Raw genomic sequence first — 20,541 nt, 5'->3', positions numbered from 1 at the left:
CATGTCTGCTGCTGCTGCATCTGTACACATGGGCCTCCACTAAAGTAAGTCCAATAAGTCTTCTGATGAGCTGGTTGAAGTTGTTTGCCACCAGTGTCCTGTGGTCCACACCACTATAACTCTGCAAACTAGTCCACGTAGAAGCCTTTCTGCACCTAAATCTCAAGTCAACTGTCAGGGTAGTGAGGGCGAGCAGTCACAGGCCACTCGGGGAGGTAGTGTGGGTATCAAGAGCTCAGATTCAACAGACACATTAAAGTATTGTCCAGCCCAGTGCTAGTCTTTAAGTAAAGTAAAGTAGTTTAATCAATCAGTGGTACTAAAAACTATACATTCCAAAGGTAGTCCAGTTACAGGGTAATATATCCTCTAACCCCTTAAAGGATCTGATAAAACGCAGATATACCTATGGCGCCTGCTTTCTCCCGCCTTCTGTTTCTCATGTAACTCAGGCACAGATATGGGTACAGACATAGACTGGGCACAGGTGCAGATAACTACTGATTACCCCAAAGATTGAATTTTGTGTTATGTTATGCTATAAATGTATGCAGCGCACAATTACCAAAAGGTGTCTTGGCGCTAGCAAACCGGGAAGCAGGCATAAGGGATTAATCAGTGAACAGCCAGGTTTTAGTGGCTTTCCTGAACAGTGTCAGAGAGGGAAGATTTCTGATGCTAAACGGGAGGGAGTTCCAAAGCGTGGTAGCTCCCACCATGAATTTTCTGCCGCCCGAGTAGGACTTAAAAACTCTCTGGGAAGTATCACTTTTGCTCCTTGTAATCTCAAGCATCTATTTGGGGAGTACCAGTGCAGTGAACGTCTTAGGAACTGAGGGCAGGCGCCTTAAAGTGCCTTGTACGTAATGCAGAGGGTGTTTTACTTGATCCGTTTTATTATTAGCAGACAATGCAATCTTTGGAGATGAGTACCCACAGACTGGAATTTGGGAATCCCCCAAAAAAGTCTGGCGGCCGCATTTTGGATCATTTGGAGCCTTTGAAGTTGTTTAATAGGTATGCTGAGATATAGCCTGTTACAGTAATCTAGTCTAGAGAGGATTAGAGATGTGACCACAGTAGTCCTGCTTTCTGTGGGAATCAGTGGTAGGATTTTTTTTATGGCTTTACGATGAAAAAACTGGAAGATGACACGGATTTGACTTGAGCTTCAAAGTCAAGTTTCTGATCTATAATCACACCCAGATTTTTCACTTTGGGAACCGGGGTAGGTGCTGACCCTAAATCATTTGGCCACCAGATTTGTGACCATGAGTGGGAGAATTTACCAAATAGAATCACATCCGTTTTCCCGGGGTTTAGTTTAAGACAGCGGGAGCTCATGCAGGAGCTAACTGCTGTCATACAGTCCCTAAACCTGCTTACTGGTGGTGAAGTGTTTTTAGTAATGGTAACCACAATTTGGGTATCATCTGTGTATGACGTTAGTGCCATCCCAAAAGATCTAATAAGGGATGCCAGTTCCAAGACATAAACATTATAAAGAGTGGGACTTAAGGAGGAACCCTGACGAACTCCACAAGGAAGTGTGAACGATGAACAGGTCAATTTCCACAGGGCCACCAATTGTATCCTATCCTTAAGAAAGGAAGATAACAATGTCAATGCCTTTCCGGAGATGTCCAGCGAATTCAAAGTTTTTAGCAGGGCTTCATAATCCACTGTATCGAAGGCCGTCGCCAAGCCAAGCAGCACCAGGGCGGCAGCACCCCCTGTGTCCATGACTGTCCTAATTTCGTCAGAGGCCTTAATCAGCGCCGTTTCGGTGCTGAGCTCTGATCTGTTCCGAAACTGTGCCTCATCCAGTAGGTCATGCTCTAGCAGATACGTGGTCAGTTGGTTATTCATTACTTATTGGACCAGTTTAGCTGGCACTGGGAGACGCAAGATGGTTTTGTAATTCCTTGGATCCAGAGCATCAAGGTTAGCTTTTTCTAGAAGAGGCAGAATTGAGGCTCTCTTTCATATCGAAGGGAAAGTGCCTTCTATAAACATGGAGTTGAAAATGGAAGTTAACCTTAACCCAAGTACCTCCGGGACTTTTTTTAATAACAAGGGTGGAAGCGGATCGTAAGAGGAGCCTGCTCTTATTTTAGAGATAAGAATCATTTTCTCAGCTACTGTTACTTCTCTAAATTCAGCAAAAATTGGGTCATTAGGACATGATACCTTTGACGTATTATGTTTATTCAAATTTGAATGTGCCCATTATCGAAGGTGGTGAAAATTTGCTCAACTTTATTTTGAAAATGCTGGGCTAGATGGTCTGCAAGTGGTTGCTCCTTTCTCTAACTGGGGGCATAGACAGATTGGTCACCACTCGAAAAAGTTCTTTGGAGGAGTTTTTTGCCTCCTTAATTTTCTTTGAGAAGTAAATAGCTTTTTCCGATAGGATCCATTTTTTATAGCCTGCTATTAGTAGTTTGTATTTCCCCAATCCTTGTTCACTATAATTACTTCTCCAACAACGCTCCTGTCTTCGACACATCTGTTTTTTTTTGTCTAAGAGTGTCGGTAAACCAGGGAGCGGATGGAGTATTCCTATTACCTTTGGACTTTTTGAGGGGAGCTAACAGATTGGCCATATCTGTGAGCCATCCATTAAAATGAACGGAGGCTAGTTCATGTTCTTGTGGACCCTTTGTAGATGTTTGGGTAAGCTGATCGTTAAGCTGGTTGCCATCAACCTGCTTCCAGTTCGGATATGATCCTGTTGGTTTGTTAGGTTGCCTGGGTTGGTCTTTGACTGGGTTCTCAAGCTCAAATATGATAGCACTATGATCAGTCCAGCACTGTGGTTGAATTTGCTTAATCTCTGGGGCATTATGGTTAGAAAAAATCCCATTCAGCATATGGCCAGCCTGGTGAGTAAGGCCTTTGACTCTTTGATTTAGTCCAGCAAGTATCATAGTATCAATTAGTGCACTGGTATTTACATCTGTATGTGCTTCAAGATGATAATTAAAATCCCAAGTATAGTGAAGTTATTTTCCATTGCGTAGGTTTCCAGCAGTGTATTAAAAAAGGTAAGGAAAACGTTTTTCTTTTCCCTTGGAGGACGATTGATTAGTATTCCTTTAAAAGACATACAATTGCAATTTTAAAACTAAAAGTCAATAGTTCACAGTTTGTCGAGGGAATAGTCTCAAATGCCACTAGGTGTCTTGATATATAACAGCACGACCACCACCCTTTTTATGCTTCCTGTCATGTCTGAAGACGGAATAGCCTGGAGGCACCGCCGAGCAAAAGTCTGGCCCTGATGCCTGATCAGCCCATGTGTCAGTGATAAAGAGCATATCCAGGCACTGAACATCAATTAGCTTGGTAATGTCAAATTTATGTTTATGAACTGATCTGACATTTAAAAATGCGCCTCGGGGTATTTGTTTGTACTTAGGGTTATTGCTCCTAAGTGGCCCATTATTCCAATGCATATGTTGTATGGGTAGGCTGTGGTTTAAATTAAAACCACAATTATTACATTTCATTGGCCTGATTGTATCTAAACCTTCAAATAGAATGTGTGTGCAGCTTCCATCAGTATTCAGTAGAGATTGATTTTAGCCCAACAAGCCTGTGTAGTAGTCCAAATAAGGTCAGAGTTATCAGCAGCAATTTTCCTCTGCTTGCATTCAGGTACAGTCTTTCAGTTTGTGCAGATACAGTATTGTGTTACCTTTTCAATGACACTGGTGAGTCCCAGGCATGTGGCTGCAAGATTTAGGTCTTCACACTAAGGAGCTTGACACCAGCATGGCCAACCACATAGAGCGGGATCGTAGCCATTGAGCATTGCCCTTGGTAGACTTGTAGGTGGTCGTTGCCTTTGGGCCAACACATGCGGGTGTTTGATTTTGGGAGGTATTGCCATTGAAGCCAGTGCAGGTGGATGCTTATCTTTAACAGGTGTGGCCCTGGTAGCCGATGAAGTGGTTCTTCTTGGGTGGGTTACTTGGATGGCAGCAGAACCATTATGCACTTGGCCTAGGATTGTAGGAATGCTGGGCTGCATGGTGTCAACTTAATGAATACTTTGTTGTGAGCTGCAGTGGGAGACTGGTGGACCCTGTAGGCTTTGGGTCAGAACTGGTTTCACTCCATCTCAGCAGTCAGCTATTTCTAATGTTCTGCAACCCTGGGAACATGATGAGATTCACCTCTTGGACTGTCTCTCCTCCTGCAGTACTAGGTACTGTGCTTCCCTTTCTCAGCAGGCAGTCAGGCTTTTGTGTTCTCAGGTAGACCTTTGAATTATCCCACAAGGTGCAGACATTAGCTGACGTCCCCTCACCTCTGGGAGATTGGATTTCATGCAGACACTAGTTTTGGTCACAAAGCAGCTGTCCGAGTACTTTGGGGAGCAATCCCTTCCTTGGTCATGAAGGTCTTAGAGTGGGAACAAAAGGGGGGGGGTTGGGTCCTACTTTTATATACATTTTCTATACAGGGGATGCAAAGCCACTTCCTCAGCATTTAGACACTCAATTCAATTAAAATTCCTTTATTCGGTTTCTAAATTTCATAGAAAACCATAAAAGTTCTTATAAAAATACAAGAGTGTCAACATATATAAAAACGTCACAGTACACAATAAAACAGTATAAAAAAAACAGTTTAAAATACAGTAAAATTGTCGATGGATCAATTTATGAGGTGACACCAAGTACTTTGGGTGGTATGGGTCAGAAGTGACTTTAACCAAGATTTGCTCTATGCTTAACACAGAACTTAAGGAAGCAGGCAATGTTTTTTGCATATAATTCCTCTTCCAGAATTTGAAGGGCAAGAAAAGCAGGGCGGCATCTACGCAGGACCGACATTTTTAAAATTGGTATTATCCAAGTTATCCTGGGCTCGTTATAAAATTTACAAAATAAAACAATATGTATCAAAGATTGGGAGGAAGCATCATCGCAAGTACATACCGAGAGGTTCTTGGACCAGTCGTTAACCTGTGGAAACGTCACCAATCGATGGAAAATATTGAACCTAAAACGGGTCAGTAAAAATTTCTCATAGTTGCTCAGCTTATATGTTAGGTAAGGCTGCATAGATAAAGTAGTTTGAATAGTTAAAATATGCTGCTCTGTGCTTTTTCCAACCTCTGTATTTAGTCTTAGCTCTTCCAAATGTGTCATACAGATCTTTTTTAGAGACCTTCTTGATACTTCTGATATAGTTAATGGAGACAGGTAATATTTCTCCAGGTCATAAAGAAAGTTTTTTACATAGACAATCCAGGTGATCTTATACCTATTTTCAAGCAAAAGGCAGTCACGGAGAAGGTTTCGGGATAGTTCGCTTTTTGGGGATGTCCAGACACGGTGCCATAAAAGAATTGGTTGAAGTCTAATAGTATCTGATATATGTACCATTCCCAATTCTAAATTCTAAATTCTAAATGGCAGCAATAGTTCGAGGAGCTCTGTGGGAGAGCAAGTAAATATCTCAAAAAACTATTCTCGACTTTCTGGAGAGCGTCCACCTTCCCGCTTTAGACACAGTTTGAGTTGGTTCTCTTTTATATGTAATTTCCAAACTGCTCAGGAGACATAGCCTTTTTGCAAAGTGATGATTTTCACAGCTAGTGCAACAGTACTGGATCCAACATAAATATCCAAAACTAGGACACAACGAAGAATGAGTTTCGTACACCTGGCTTCCATCACATTCCTGAAGCAGTTATCTGAGATAGACAAAGGGATAGGCTCCACCTAGATAAGTCCTCCCCTCGAACAACAGAAACTTCTCTCTCACCCCTTACCTCTACCAGCTACTAAACGTCAGTGCTCAAGTAGAAGTAAATAGCAAAATTTGCTAACAGGAATGAAAATGTGTGGATTTTAGAAAGCTGAACCTGTCTCCCTCCTTGTCACTTCAGTGTACGGATCTCCATCCTTCAGCCACAGCAATACAGGAATTACACTCACATTATCTGGGGAAGCTATCCTAACCCTACGTCTTGTGCCATGCTGAACACAGGGGTATCCAAAATTGATCCCATTGGCTCCAGTACCAAGACTCATGGAATACAAGGAGTCCTACTACCATACATGTGCTACACATGCACTATGCACACACATTTAACGTACAAATGAAATATTGAGTGCAAGGTTATGGGTTTCACATATCAGCAGAACTTTAAATGAGAGGGGCCCATAGACTATGTTCTTCCTGACACAGACGTCAATGGACAGGTCCTGCACCTTGTATTATCAGGGATGGATGCACACTCTCTATATTAGCATGACGCCAAGACCAAAATAAAAGTCAGGGTACTAGTTTCATATACAATCAGGTAATCAGGACAGAGATACGTGCTTCCTCATGTTGCACAAGACAATCCTATCCCAGTTGAAATGTAGTTCAGTCCCAGCAGGCAATTTTGAAATCAATTATTTCTTTGATGGGTGACTAGTGGAGTGATTTTAAAGGTCAGTGTGATGTGGTCTGAGCCTTTCAATCCATAGATGAGTCTGGCTGAAATGTGTTATGCCTCTTACTTGGACTGCAAAGTGTGGGCCTACTAGGTACCTGGCATTGTTAGCTAAAATACCATGACTGGTTTCAGCCACCATTAAAGTTTTTTTTTCATATTAAATGTTTTTTGCATTATATTGACATTATCATATGAACATTCAAATTTTAGTAAATGTGTACTATTCATGTTTAGATCGACAATAGCTAATGTAGAACCTGTGTTTAAAATGGCTAACGGTTGCTATCTAATTTCATGGCATGAACTTTTCCTTCTAGGCAAGCTGAATTTCAATGCTGACATCACAGTGTTCTGTTTTCTTACTTTCTCATGTTTTCCTTTGTTGTAATCATTGCAGAATACTTTGATTGGTATTGAATATAAAAAAGCATGTGCAGAGTAGAGGCTAATCCAATGTATCTTGTTGGAAAAAAATGCAAATTTGAAGGATGCTGAGAGAAGCTGTATTGTGGAGGATCATCAGAAACGAATTAATTCAAGACTGTATCTTTTCACTCTAACTTGATTAATTTGTTTTATAAGAACTATGTGTAGGAGTAGCAAATGTTTGAATTTTGCTAGTGCAGAGTAGGGGATTTAGGATCCTCTCCTTATAGGAGAACTTAACCACTGCCTGTCTTCTGTGTGGAGCCTGGTGTGCTTCGTCATTTAAGTGCATTGATTTGTTGATCAGCCTCAGTTGTGAACTTGTATTCATCAGATAGCGCTTTGTGGGCCCAAAATGGTTACAAAGAAAAGCGCTTACCCCATCATGACTTGGGGCATGTTGTTGGCAGCAATGCAACAAGGGCTTGAAATGACCATATTTGATGCATGAACCATGCACCTTACTTTACGCCTCTGTCTTCTCATGACACTTGGGCTAAACCTTTCCAGTACTGGTCTTTTCTTTAAAAATCTCCATGATTTGGAAATTAATCAGGACTACAGCAAATATTTACAGAATGAAAAGATGGTTGACTATACAATTCGGCACCTCATGCCAGTTCTGAAACCCAATGATCCGATGTAACCAGCCCTGGCATCAACCGTCTATTGGCGCCACTGTGCTCCAGATCCTTCAAGTTGCAATTGGGTGGGCGTGCGCGTAATAATGAAGTCCAAAGATTCACAAGGTAGTTTTACTTAAGTTGCTTTATTTTATATTCATTATCAAAACAGAGCTTTACATTCCAGCTGGCATTTAAAGCTCTGTTTTGATAATGAATATAAAATAAAGGAACTAAAGTAAAACTACCTGGTGAATCTTTGGACTTCATTATTCAGCGCACGCCCACCCAATTGCAACCCTAAATAGAAACCATTTTTTTATTTAATACGATTTTATATAGCGCGAACATTACCCGAAGGTGTCAGAACGCTTCACATAAGAACCAGTTGCGATACATAAGGACTCGGGATTACGTGCGTTGCATAAAAGATACAAACGGAAAAAAATTGCAAATGTAAAAGTTATAGTCACACAAGGAGGAGCATTCAAGGAAGGGATACAAATGGATATACTCTAAGAGTCACATAGGAATGGTAGATAGGACAAAGGTCTACTGCATATACTAGTGATTAGAGTTATCTCTATATACATAGGGCCGATAGCATGGGTTTATATGGTCACCCTAATTCAGTCCTGGTTTTCCTGTCCTCGCTTACTGGGCACTACATCTCAGAACTGATAATGGCAACACGAACGTGAAATTTCTAAATAACAAAGATGAAAAATAGGAGCGAACGAGCTATTCACCTGTAGGACCAGTACTACTTCGGTGTCTGTGAGCATAATAGGGGGACGGCCTTGCTGCTTTCTGGCTAAATTTAAACGACACAGTCCAAATAAACTATATATTTCAGGCGTGCATTTGTAGATGCATCGTTGCCTTGCAGAGCTTCCGAGGCATTTTAGCGAGGAGTAAGGAGGCACAGAATTTGTTTCATGAATGACAGCAATCGGGGGGCGGGGCTGAGCCAGACGCTCCTCCTCCTCTTCTTGCAGACTTGCTCTTTCGAGCCAGGAAGTGCACTGCTCCTTTTCACGGAGAGAGCTGGCAAACTCAGTAACAGTGCAGCGAACTGCAAACGGGGGGAGGAGCAGACAGCGAGAGAGGGGAGAAGAGGAGAGACAGAGGGGAACCAGCCATGCGATGGAAATGGCTGCGAGCAGCCTCTCCTCTTAATAAAAGTAAGTGATCCTTTTTGCCAAAATGATTCCTTCTCGACTCATATTATAAACGCAGGGTGGAGATACCGAGGCTTTTTGAGATGATCTGGCCATAGAAAAAAAACACATCGATTACAGTTCACTTTCCAAAAGGTCTCCATTTCTGGAGGGGGAGGGTGCAAATCTTAGGTAACTTTTTTCAGAGGCAGGGTGCAATCGTGTGCCTAGCCAGACAGTTGAGTGCTTTTTTTTTTGTTTGTTTAGGAACTGCTCACTTCAACAAAACAAAGGGGCAAACAGGATCTCTCTGAAAAAAAAAGCCATGCGCTTCCCTTTAGCGTGGGTATGGGGGGAGTATTACGTCAAAGCACGTTTCCTCGTGCAGTTGGTGATCGATCCCTGAGTAACTACTGTAGCAGAAGCGAACATTTTTATTTTGCGCGAATCTAGCCACGCTTCGTATTTGGGTTTCCAAAGGTTGCACTGAATGCCTGTGTGATCGGAGCATGCATGCCTGCCCCTCCCAGCCCCCGCCTTTGTGGGACACACTGGCCGGTAATGGGAAGGCACAGAGACAGCACGTGCTCCAGAAAGTACCTGGACTGGACACAGTCGTTTATAGACGGGTAAGTGAACGAGCAGGCACATAAAGGAATGATAGAGAAAGGCACATGGACACAACCACGTGGAGGAGTGGGCACCATTACACGCAGGCACTTGGGTTGGAATGAATACCGTCACTTGCACACGTGCGGAGTGGGCAGAACCAGATCAAGGAATGAATTCAGTCACCTGCAGGCACATTGAGGAACAGACCCCACCGCATTCAGGCACAGGCAGATATGGGCATGGGGCAACAGGCACCACCTCCTCGTGCCGACTCACACACCGGTGCAAGTAGAAATGTTAACATTGTATGGCTTATTATTTTATAGCGCTTTACGTCACCATAATGTTGCCCGAGGCACTTAGTCGGGGGATGCAGCAGAGATGCAATCTCGGACAGGGAGCACAAGACACATGCAAGCACCTGGAGGAAAGTCACAGTTGTACTCCAGCATATACACAAATCCCAATTCCAGCCCTTGAGGGGACACGCTTAAAGAGAATCTGGCACAGTATGAGGTCAGAACAGCAAGTGGCTGCGACGTTTAAAAAGCAAAGGGAATAAGTAGACAGGCCTTAAGGTCAATAAAGCGCAGGAACGTTCAGAGAGGTATGTGGGGCGAGGTTACCAAATTACTCCATGTTACGAGGGCACACCTTTTCCGCTCCATGACTTGCGCAAGCCGTTTTTTCCCCCTCAGGTGTGACAGTATATGTAACTAGCTGAAGGAACACTAAAAATCCCAGAATTCACTGACGTTGTAAATAAAAACCTGCTGATGAAAAATGAGTGCCCTCGTGACTTAAGAATCACATGGCGGAGTTTAAATTGTAGCAGCTGGCACTGACAGAGTCGAACTGAAGCACGCACATTGTCTTGCAGACACAGTCGCATGGGCAGGCCGTGGAGACCGTGGCTTGCAGCAGACACGGTGCAGGTTTTCTCGACTCCTGCTTTTTTTGTCCTCTTGTCTGAATTTACTGTGCAAAAGCGAGGGAGGAAAGTTAGCAAATTCTTGCCTGCTGACTCAGGGCTGTTGGATTGCTCCTGCATTCACGGCGAAGGAAGGGTTCACATGGGGCGATTGGCAGCGCGTGTGCAACTTCTGTAACTCCAGCTAGTGTATATTTAAAGTTTGCAGTTCGCGAAACCACAGCCCCTGTTTAGCGCACAACTTACTTAAAAAGGAAAGGATAATAGCTGAAGACGTGAAGTGTTTTGAAATATTCACAAACCCAAACCATGGTTATATATCTGGCATGTTGCTCTGTTTTAAGTGCACAAAGAGCTTCCAGCACGTGTTCGGTTGCGTGTGTGCACTGCTGAGCCATGTGGCCTTTGGAAGTGACTAGGCGGCTGCTTTTTTTTTCTTGCATTTTCACATATCTTTGTTTGCAGCTGATTCAGCACTGGTCTGACCCCACCCTTTCTTTCTCTGGTCTGAGTCAGACCGAGCTGAGGGTTTCCCCTGCCCCCTCCCCACAAACAAGTTCCCTCTGCCTCTCGCTTCTGGGCAAATTGCTGGTGATGGGTGGCCTGGTTTGAGAAGAAAGGGGGCCATCTGTTCACCCTGTGTACACAGCAGCAGGGAGACGGTGACATCAACCCTGCTGCGGCTAAATAACCAGGCAGCAAGACAAGCCAAGAACCATAAAGTACGTTGATTGTGGTCAGGGCACGATGTGTTGCCAGGATTGTGTACATGTGTATACGTTTAGTGTGTGTGTGTAAACAGTTTGCCATTTTTTTGTGTATGCATGTGAATTGCCACTTGTGTACTCAAATGTAAATCTTGATTAGATTTATCATCTACACACTATAATGCACAAATATAGCGATTGTAGCCATGAGTGTGGCTATTTTATGTGACATCTCCACTAAACTGTTTGTTAGGCGCTTTTACATTGTGTTCCAAGCCAAGCAGGATTTATGTTTGATTGGAAAATGCCTTTTGTTGAACGCTTGATTTGTTTGTCGTACCATTCCTTTCATTCATTTTGGTAAAAATATTCAGTTGCCCACCCAATTCTTTTGACACTTTTGATGGGATTGTTGAAAAAGGCCAATACCGTAAGCTGTCAAATTTGCCTCTTCAAGTGGAACTGTGATTGAAAATGTAATTAGGAATTTTTGAACGCTAGCTCTAGAGTATTTCACTTATTTGTCGAATCCTGATGTTCTGGGCTTCTACTGGCACAACCCGCAAGAATACTACATCTTTGGCTGCTAATGGAAAAGATATTTCATATTGGCATCTAGTTATGCATTGAGATTTGCGATGACGTGTAAGAGTACTTTACACCTTCTCTGCCCATTGGTATCTGCACTGAGGTACAGATGTTGTTTGCAATCCTTGGGCACCTTTCCTTTCAGTGTGTAATGTGGCCTTGTGCAGTGGGATGGTGTTTGAGGAGCGGATTAGAGAGGACATTGTAGTGAAGTACTCTTCTGTTGGGACTCTGCAAGGTAATGGACCTCTGCACCCCTGCCATAAGTGTCCCAGCTGCAGTGATATCTGAAAACTTGGTACCGGTTTTTGGTTAAGGGCGAACATGGATCATTCTTGTGCACCATAACTTAAGTCTGTCTCACACACTGTGGTTTTGTTAGACTAGGAGTTTGTTCAGAGTGATAGCCTGCTAGTGGTAAAGGGTTGCTACCCTTGCCCAGAGTTAAGTAACATGAGTGCAGTGGTGGCAATATATACCATTTTTATGGTGTCGCTTGTTAGCACTGATGTCACCAGGCAATTATATGAGCACCAAAAGAGAGGTGATTTGGCTCTGCCCACATGTTGGGAGCCAGGAGTACATGTTTTGATTGGGTAGAGGTTGTGGGCTTCCACCAAAAAGTGCTTGCCCTCCACCCAGCTGTGAGCATTTTATTTATCCAGCTGCCCGAGCTTGAACTTTCAGAAGTACATACGTGACACTGTCGAGATAGTTAAGTGGTTTAGATAACAAGGGGCTAGATGTAGGTAATTGTATTTTACCGATTCGAAAATACCGAATTTTACCGATTCGGGATTTTCGAATCAGTAAATGCAATCTAGGTAAAAAGTCGGTAAAAAATACCGAATCGTTAAGATTAGGTATTTACCGAATTGGTAATTACTAATTCGGTATTTGCCCTTCATTCCTATGGGTCTTGAGGCCCATAGGAATGAATGTCAATTACCGAATCGGTAAATACCAATTCGGTAAAATTGGTAAAAAGTCAAGAGTGGCAGGGTGTCACTTTGACACCCTGTTGCACCCCTGATTAGTGCTTGTGTGCACATGTGGCACACATACATGCCCTAAGGGCATGTATGTCTGTCACATGGCACAGGTGTAAATGCACATATTTGCATTTACATAGGAATTCGTTATTTACCACCAACTAATATAATAGTTGGTGGTAAATAACGAATCCTTAAAGCCCAGAAGCACTGTTTTCAGTGCTTCCTGCATCTCATTTACCGATTCGGTAAATACCGAATCGGTAAATGATGATTCAGTAAATACCGAATCGGTAAATACCGATTCGTTATTTAACGAATCCGTAAATATACCACCTATATCTCAAAAGTCTATTACCGGTAGGTAACGGCTGATTTCGGCCGTTACCGACCGGTAATAGCCTACCTACATCTGGCCCTAGATCATTTACATGTTGCTCTCTGGCAGCAGCAGAGATGCAAGGAGGGCCATCATTAACCTAAATTAATTTTTAGGTCTTCCCTGACAGTGCAACTGTCATCTATCTGACCATTTAACCTACACCAATATTACCCTACAGTTCTTTGTTTCAGCACAAATACATATCCATTACAATGCTGTCTATTTGTAATGCTTCACATCACTATACAGCATTCAGCCAGAACTATTTGCATTGCCAATGCTTGTTGTGACAAGTGAACTGGCCTTTTTACTTGTGGCACTGAAGTGGGGCCTACTGTTCCCCTCATGTAAAGTTCCACTGCTGTGCACCTAACTCTCCCAAATTAGTATGTTGTGCTGGTCAGCATGAGTGCATGTACATGTTGTATGTGTGCCTGCATATGGCACAGTATGGAGGCCTGTGGGTTCCATGTTGGAAGCCCTAGGCCTTAGACGCATGTGGGGGTGGATGAGCCAGCCCAAGCAGATTTGTGAATTTCTGAGAAGTGATTGGGACGCACTGGAAGAAGGAAGAGTGGTGCTCTCTTGTGCACTGCAAAAGGGTCCTATGAGTTTGTAAAGGTCACTGGTCAATGCGGCCTGGGCACATTTCAGGTAGACTGATAAGGAATCACAAATAATAGGTCTTGAAGCCTTGGTAAGCTTTTGATGGACGTAGATCAGTGAGACGGACATTGAGGTGTGATCCTCTAGTCACTCCTTTTGTCTGTGTGTGGGCTATCGAGTTTGCAGTCGCTCCTTTTGTGACAGACTACTTCCTGGACAAAGGACAGGACAGAGGAGTGGCAGTTCAAAAGGCAACCCCCACAATACAAACCTAAAAATCTCAACACTAAGGGGCCCATTAGGATGTCGGGCGGATCGCCACCGCCATGCAGGTGGTGGCGATCTGCCTGACATCCGTTACCGTCCGCCACCTAATTCCCCCCGCCATATTACAATGGCCAGGGGACCGCGGTGGACGGAAACACCGTCCGCCGCTTTTCCGCCCCGGTCGCCTTGCGGCCGGTGCGGAAAAGGGTTCATATGGCTGGCGGTGTCTATCAGACACCGCCAGCCATATTAGGATGGCCTCATTTAGATTCCTTTCCGTGGCGGCAATGCCGCCACGGAAAGGCATGCGGTCTTAACTTTGGGGGCCCGCAGGCGAGGGGGGTGCACATGGGGGGTACCTGTGGTACCCCCCTGCATTTGCATACACAAAGCGGCAGGCACCGCGCGGTATGTGTATGCAAATTAATGCTTACATTTTTAGCATTGCGGCGGGCGGTGCTGAAAACACCGCCCGCCGCAATGTTAAAAATGGATGATGTGCCTGTCAGTGTGGCGGGCGCATCTTAATAGGCATGGCGGGACCGCCGCTCACGTCGCGGGCGGTCCCGTTTTCCACAGGGATGGCGGGCGGGCAAAGTCCGCCGCCATCCTAATGGGGGCCTAAATCTCCGTCTGTGTATGGAAATAGATTATGAAAAAAGGGGAGCTTAAGCCTCTGAACATTTTCAAACTGGAGCTGTACATCAGTGTGGAGAAGCTCAGCACAACTTATGTCTGTTGTAACCATGGCTGGGTATTGAGGACTGCTAATCTCCCAGCTGGGTGAGGGCACACCACCTAGGAGAATCAAGACTACTGGCCCTGGAGCCTGGAGCACCAGCATCTGCCTGCCAAGAACAGTGGACCCTGTGAGGAGGAGGAGAGTGCCAGGAGGGAACGAGGTTCAGAGTGGATCCCTGAAGGAGAGGGTGAGATGCTGGGTCTGCGTTGAGGACTGTTTTCACTGATTGGGCTGCCCGCCTGAGTGCTTTTGTTAAGAACCCCTTTTGCCAGGTGGGGGCCGTAGTGGAGGTAAGGGCCATTGCCCAGGTAGAGCACCTCTGGGAAGATGCTGGCCGCTGCCAGTACAGTGTTGTGACCTGAAGGGGCTGCCTCCTGGAATGCACTGTTTGTAACCTGCATATGTCTGGTGGGGGTTGAGGTAAACATAAAGGCAGTCTCCTTGATACAGTGGGGTAACGAGAATGGCTGTCACCCCCTCACACATTTGGGCACGAAGTGGCCATTGCCCAGAGTGTGCTTTTCAAAACTCCTGTTGCCAGAAAGGGGCACCGTGGTGAAGGGGCTGCCTACCTGTAGCAGTGTATGCTAGATTTGTGAATTGGAATGTGATGTGCATGATAAGAGCACCAAATCCAACCCCAAAACCCAGGTGCACCCAAAACTGGCCTCAGGAAGACTTGGCACATGAGTACTCGAGTTCTGTGCTCGCCTGCCGCCTCTTCACAGCATCCAGGCTTCTGCTCACCTCTAGCCTGCTGATGCGCTCCCAGGTCTGCCAAACCGCAGCTCCATGTGAGAGCGGGTAAGACTGAGTGCTGGGCCATCGAGCCCTGGGGGAGCTTGCGCTGACTACAAGCACTACTGGTCAGGGAACTTTGACTAAACTTGTACGTTTTAGTTGAGCCTAACCAGAATGGCTTCCCTTATGTGAATTGGGAATAACCATCATCCTTGGGTAGATAATGGGGAAGGACTTGGGGACTTACCCGGTAAGTGCTAGAGTGCTGGCCTTACGAAGATTGTGTGGTTTTGTATGCTGTTTTTCACTTTGTGTTTGTCTATAAATATTAAATGTTTCATAAAAGCAAGTATCTGGCGGGACATTCATTTAGTGGGGGTGCTTGTGTTCACCTTGCATCTGTATACTCACCGAGAAGCCTTGTACTGCACGACCTGCGCTACCACTGAGAGTGCTGAAGGGGTAGCGTTTGGCCTACTAATTCAGGACCCATACTAGGTCGGGCCCCAAGATATTAGCAGTAAAAGGCAGCAACCCCCATGGTTGAATCCAGTAGCTCTGCTTGTCCATTCGCCCTCGGATAGATGTTATGACACCGCCTACTCAACAGCTTCTCCTCAGTCAGATTTAATAAAATGCAGTTTTGGGGCATACAAAATACAGGCTTTTAATGCCCGGCCCTGTCCATCCAGTCACAAAGTATTTAGGTCTATTTTTCTAAGTTAGGACTGTGAAAGCAGCTCTCAGTATGGGAGGCTTGTCTGGAGTCACTCTTTTGAATATAGGGATAAAATCACATGGCAGCAACCTGTAAATAGGCCGTTCAGTACATGTTCACCCCTCCTCTCACTCCTTGTTCCAGTGCCTTCATTCACAACTTCAACTGAGTTGAGTGTTGTAATGTCATCTGAACTGTGAATTACTTTTTGTGGCGATAGAGCCGTAATCCCAGCCCAACACATGCTTGTAGCCCAGTATTGGGCACCTCAAGCTTACCCAATAGCCTAACACTAGGAGTGATCTGGAGGTGCTGCTGTCCATTGCAAGTGCAAGGAGAAAATGTCTGGTGTCTTCAACTGGACCATTATACCAGTTGCCTGTGCAGAGTAGTCATTTCCTGTCTTGATCCCCTCTCCTTCTGGCTTTAGTGTCCGTCCAAGTAGGAAGTAAAGCTTATGTAATATATTTCATGAAGCTATAATATTACTGTATCAAAAAGTACGTGTTAAGGTGTTTGCGTTCTTCAGCTGTCTTCTGCCTTGATATAACCATATAACCTCAAAGTGTACTAGAGGCACACATCTTTTGTAAATGGTTTGCGTGACTGATTTTGGAGGTAGAAGAGGTGTTTTTTTGGCTGAATGCAGTCTTGTTGCCCTAGGGCTTCCCAACGCCTTATGTGACCCTGCCAACACTGTCTCTAGAACTTTGGTCTTAGGGGCCACCATTAAAAGATTTGTTCACTTAAATCCTCCTGTATCAAAATGTTTAAGAGAATCTGTTACCTACATTTTATGGTAATGTGCCATTTGCTATAAGAATAAATGAGCTACTTATCCTTTGTTTGTGTGGGTATGAGGATATCCTAAACTGGCCAATTAGTTATCTGTCTTCACTAGCTGGCCATTCACCTTTCTGACCTTCTGGCTGTCTAAGCAGCAGAGTTGAGCTGGTGAATGCAGGCAATATTGAAGAATTGCGCCTTTGCTTCCTTGATTAGAAGGAGACATTTTATATGGGATTTTTCCTTCTGGAATGGTTTCATTATTTACTAAATATCTTTATTTCTCTATCATTTGTGGTGAACCATGGCTCAGCAAGACTGTCCAATGATTCACAGTGACTCCAGCTGGTCTCAACAACATCTCCTGTTCTAGGGGCAGCGTTCTATGAGGGACCTCTCGGCAAAACAACTGAACATACTGGCATCTCCTTGGACACTAATTTACGGTCATTTAGGTCTCTCCCAGGTAAGCACTGATCTGAGGGTACCTATAACGTTGTCCTATTAAAGGCAGTAGTGACACCCATGCCTCTACATCGCTTCTGGTGGAGTTATACTATGAACAGTGCTGCTCCACGGTCTTCACTGCACTCTTCATGACATTAAACTGCATGACTATGCAGCTTATTGCATCCGCGGAAGCGGTCGGCAGTGCTCATGCTGCTCTGTCTGCCTCCAAGTGCACCTTGAATCATGTTAGGCCAATCCTACTACTACATAGGTCCCTTGACTGAACCTTCACTCCTGCTGTGATGCAGATGTGGGGGTCTGGTGAAGCCTGGAGTGACAGACACTGGTTATGTGCATGGTGCAGTTGGGCAGAGAGTATGGAGGACTGAGGCCATGTCTGACTCTGTACCTGGTTGAGTCAGAGCTAAGTTAAGCTGGCCAGCTAGATCTACGTCACAAGCTGTGTGACACATAGGAAGTTAAAGCAGAGCTAACTGTTGTGATGAAGAAGGAACGGATGTTAGGGTTGACTCTGGGTTTAACAGGCATTACAATAAACAGTTTCAACATTATAATCACACCCAATTAAAGCAGCTCCAAAGTTGTACTCTGACCAGTGATCCTTTTAACTCAACACAATTTAAGTTTCAATTCAGATACATCCAATTGGACTAGAATTCACATATGTCTTTCTTTTTTCCCATGAATGACACAGCCCGTTAGAAAATCATTATACACACTTCAGTCAAACAGTTGATTACATAGAGCTTCGCTCTTTCACTCTCATATTGGAAACCTGAAATCTGGAACCTCGTATCGGTAGCCAGTTGAACATTTGTAACTGGTATTTGATGACTATTGCAGCCTGATCCTAACAGTAATTATAAAATGTTAACATGGTCTCAGAGATTGCATACCATGATCGAAGTCACTAAGAAAGGAAATATCCTGAAACTTGTGGACATTCAATTTACTGTACCTCCTTTTCAATAACGCTTTCAGTAAAGGGCGAATCCTTCTTGGAAAGGCTCAGTTGTGGAACTAATTTACAAGTGTGAGCCTAGAACAGATACAAGTAGATGTAGCTAATTGCCCTACTTGAGTCAAAAGGGGCAATCTTTGCCAATTATTTTCTAGAACAAAAGAGGTCTCGGAGAATAATTTCATAAAGTTATACCCAACTGGATTTAAACACAAGTATTTAACAATTGACAACATTTTGACAGTATCTATTCTAGTTGTTAATGTGCTATCTACGAAAGATAAGAGACTTTTTTGGTATATAGACTACTCAACGGTTGTCAGTCAGCAGGGTTGACAGGAAAGGCTTTGGGCAAATTACACTCAAGGGAAACCAAATATACATTGCTTTATTTGAACTCCATATGGAACTCCATAATGAAATACATGTTCAAGTTTAATTGTGAGATAGGAATGACAACACCAAAGATTACTACTATTACCATACTACAAATGGGTTAAAGCAAGAATTTATTTTGGCCTCTCTTCTATACTTTCTTTGGATTGCAGATTTACCAGAGACCCTCAACTCTACTGGCACTATGATTTTCTTAGATTCTGTTGTATGCAAACTAATCAGTTTGTGCAGATGATGTTGCGATTTTTGTCCACCACAAAAATCGACCTTCAGCTAAGATGATATCTACTTCAGGAAAATAAAATTTTTGAACGGATTAAAGGTAGATCACAGGAAAACAAAACTGTGTGATTTGGATGTACTGGACCAAGGGTTAACTGGGTACTGGAAAACAAAAGTATCTATCATTTGACACATACATATCTTAGGGTCGAAAAAGACTATACACATTACAAACCTATCAAAGATGAGTTTCTTATGTTTCATGCCCAAGCAAACACTATTCCAGGAAATATGGAATGTGACAGTCGGACCGACAAGCACCATTGCCATAACCAAGTTAGCTCTGTTGATCCTATACGGAGCAGTGTTTTTTAGTTGACAAATACATAAACCTGACAAAGTTTTCAAACTGTATACAGTCTAAGAACATTCTTGTCTTACTATTGATTTAAGACTTAAATTATATTACTATCTCTAATTGCCTTAAAAAATATCAGCTTTACTTTTGTAATTTTTTTTGGATTTTCATATAAAAAGCAAATTAAATTACACCAGTATACCACAAACTCCTATTAAAGTAGATCTGGAGAGAGAGACAACATTGCAAGGACCGTACTCAGCGAGTGAAATAGAGGGTGATAGGATGTTGTGCAATGGGAATGGATCAATAGGAGTGTAACCTGGCAAATAAAGTGTTTCAAAAAGGAATAGAGAGAAATAAAAATATAGGAAAGGTGAGCAAAAAGAGCAAGAAAAAGAAACAGGCAAGAGAGGGGGATGGATGGCAGGGGAGGCTACACTAGGCTGGGATCGCACTTAGCATCAACTGTGCATTTGTTCAGGTGCGTGTGTCCAAGTAGAGGAGATAGAGACGTTATTTATTTATTTTTAGTTATTTGAAAGTTGTATAGAGCGCAAACAAGATCCTTACGGATATCAGAGCACTTTACACACAAATAGGATAAAAAGACAAAGGAGTAATAATTAAACAAGTCATTTTGTGAAAAGATGAGCAAATGGTTAAACAATAGAAACAAGGTAAGGTAGCAACGGTGCATAGGTGGTCCGCTTTACATAGTCATTGGAGGAAAAATAATGAGTTACGCGATTTGTTTAGTCTAAATTCATGTGAATTTAGCTAAGAGGAGAGATTTTACTTCTTTTTTGAAGGATGCCGTGGATGAGATAAGTCTGATTTCTGGAGGAAGGGCATTCCAGAGCCTGGGTGCCATCCCTGAGAAGGAGCGTTTATATGTTTTTTTTCTTGTGGAATCTTTGAGGTTTCAAAAGAAGATTTTCTGCGCTTCTTGTGGCTCTTGAGCCACCGAGATTGTCAGTTTCTGAGCGAAGTAACTGGTGGAGTTGTGGTGTATAGCCTTGTGTGTCATGCATGCGATTTTCAGGTGTATTCTAGCTTCGTATGGCAGCCACTTCAAGGATTTTAAGTTAGAGATGTGTGAGAGTTTTTTTGAGCCCGTGATTAGTCTGGCTGCAGCATTAATAGAGGCTTTTAATGGTGCCGTTGTCGATATGGGGAGGCCACAGAGGGCAACACTTTCATAATCCACTCGAGGGATAACTAGGGCTTGGACTGCAGTTCTGAAGTCATTGGCGGGGAGTAAAGGTTTCAGCTTCCGCAATGTGTTGATTTAGAAAGTAGCTCCCTTCGTTGCATTGCTGATATGATGATGCATATTGAGATTGCAATCGAGGGTTATGCCTAAAGATTTAGCTGAGTCCACAATAG

General features: G+C 43.6%; 1 protein-coding gene and 1 long non-coding RNA gene across 3 annotated transcripts in view; one reads left to right on the top strand and one right to left on the bottom strand.

Moving 5' to 3' along the window:
• LOC144829538 (uncharacterized) overlaps nt 1–20,541 on the bottom strand; it is a 401,983-nt gene that overhangs the window by 295,163 nt on the left and 86,279 nt on the right. The window lies entirely within an intron of this gene.
• CDK4 (cyclin dependent kinase 4) overlaps nt 8,514–20,541 on the top strand; it is a 304,146-nt gene continuing 292,118 nt past the window's right edge. The window contains exon 1 of one of the 2 annotated variants that reach the window (XM_078688767.1): nt 8,514–8,696. Coding sequence is in view for 1 of the 2 variants with exons in the window: in XM_078688760.1 (XP_078544886.1) it covers nt 9,182–9,301 (120 nt within the window). In the remaining variant the exon portion in view is untranslated. Of the gene's footprint in view, nt 8,697–9,161; nt 9,302–20,541 lie in introns of those variants that run through there. The other variant, XM_078688760.1, reaches the window with a different exon arrangement.

The sequence above is a fragment of the Lissotriton helveticus genome, chromosome 1_1, assembly GCF_964261635.1.
Source record: "Lissotriton helveticus chromosome 1_1, aLisHel1.1, whole genome shotgun sequence".
Classification (NCBI taxonomy): domain Eukaryota; kingdom Metazoa; phylum Chordata; class Amphibia; order Caudata; family Salamandridae; genus Lissotriton; species Lissotriton helveticus.
The sequence above is the reverse complement of the archived record's forward strand: the minus strand, read 5'-3'. Positions and strand labels throughout refer to the sequence as shown.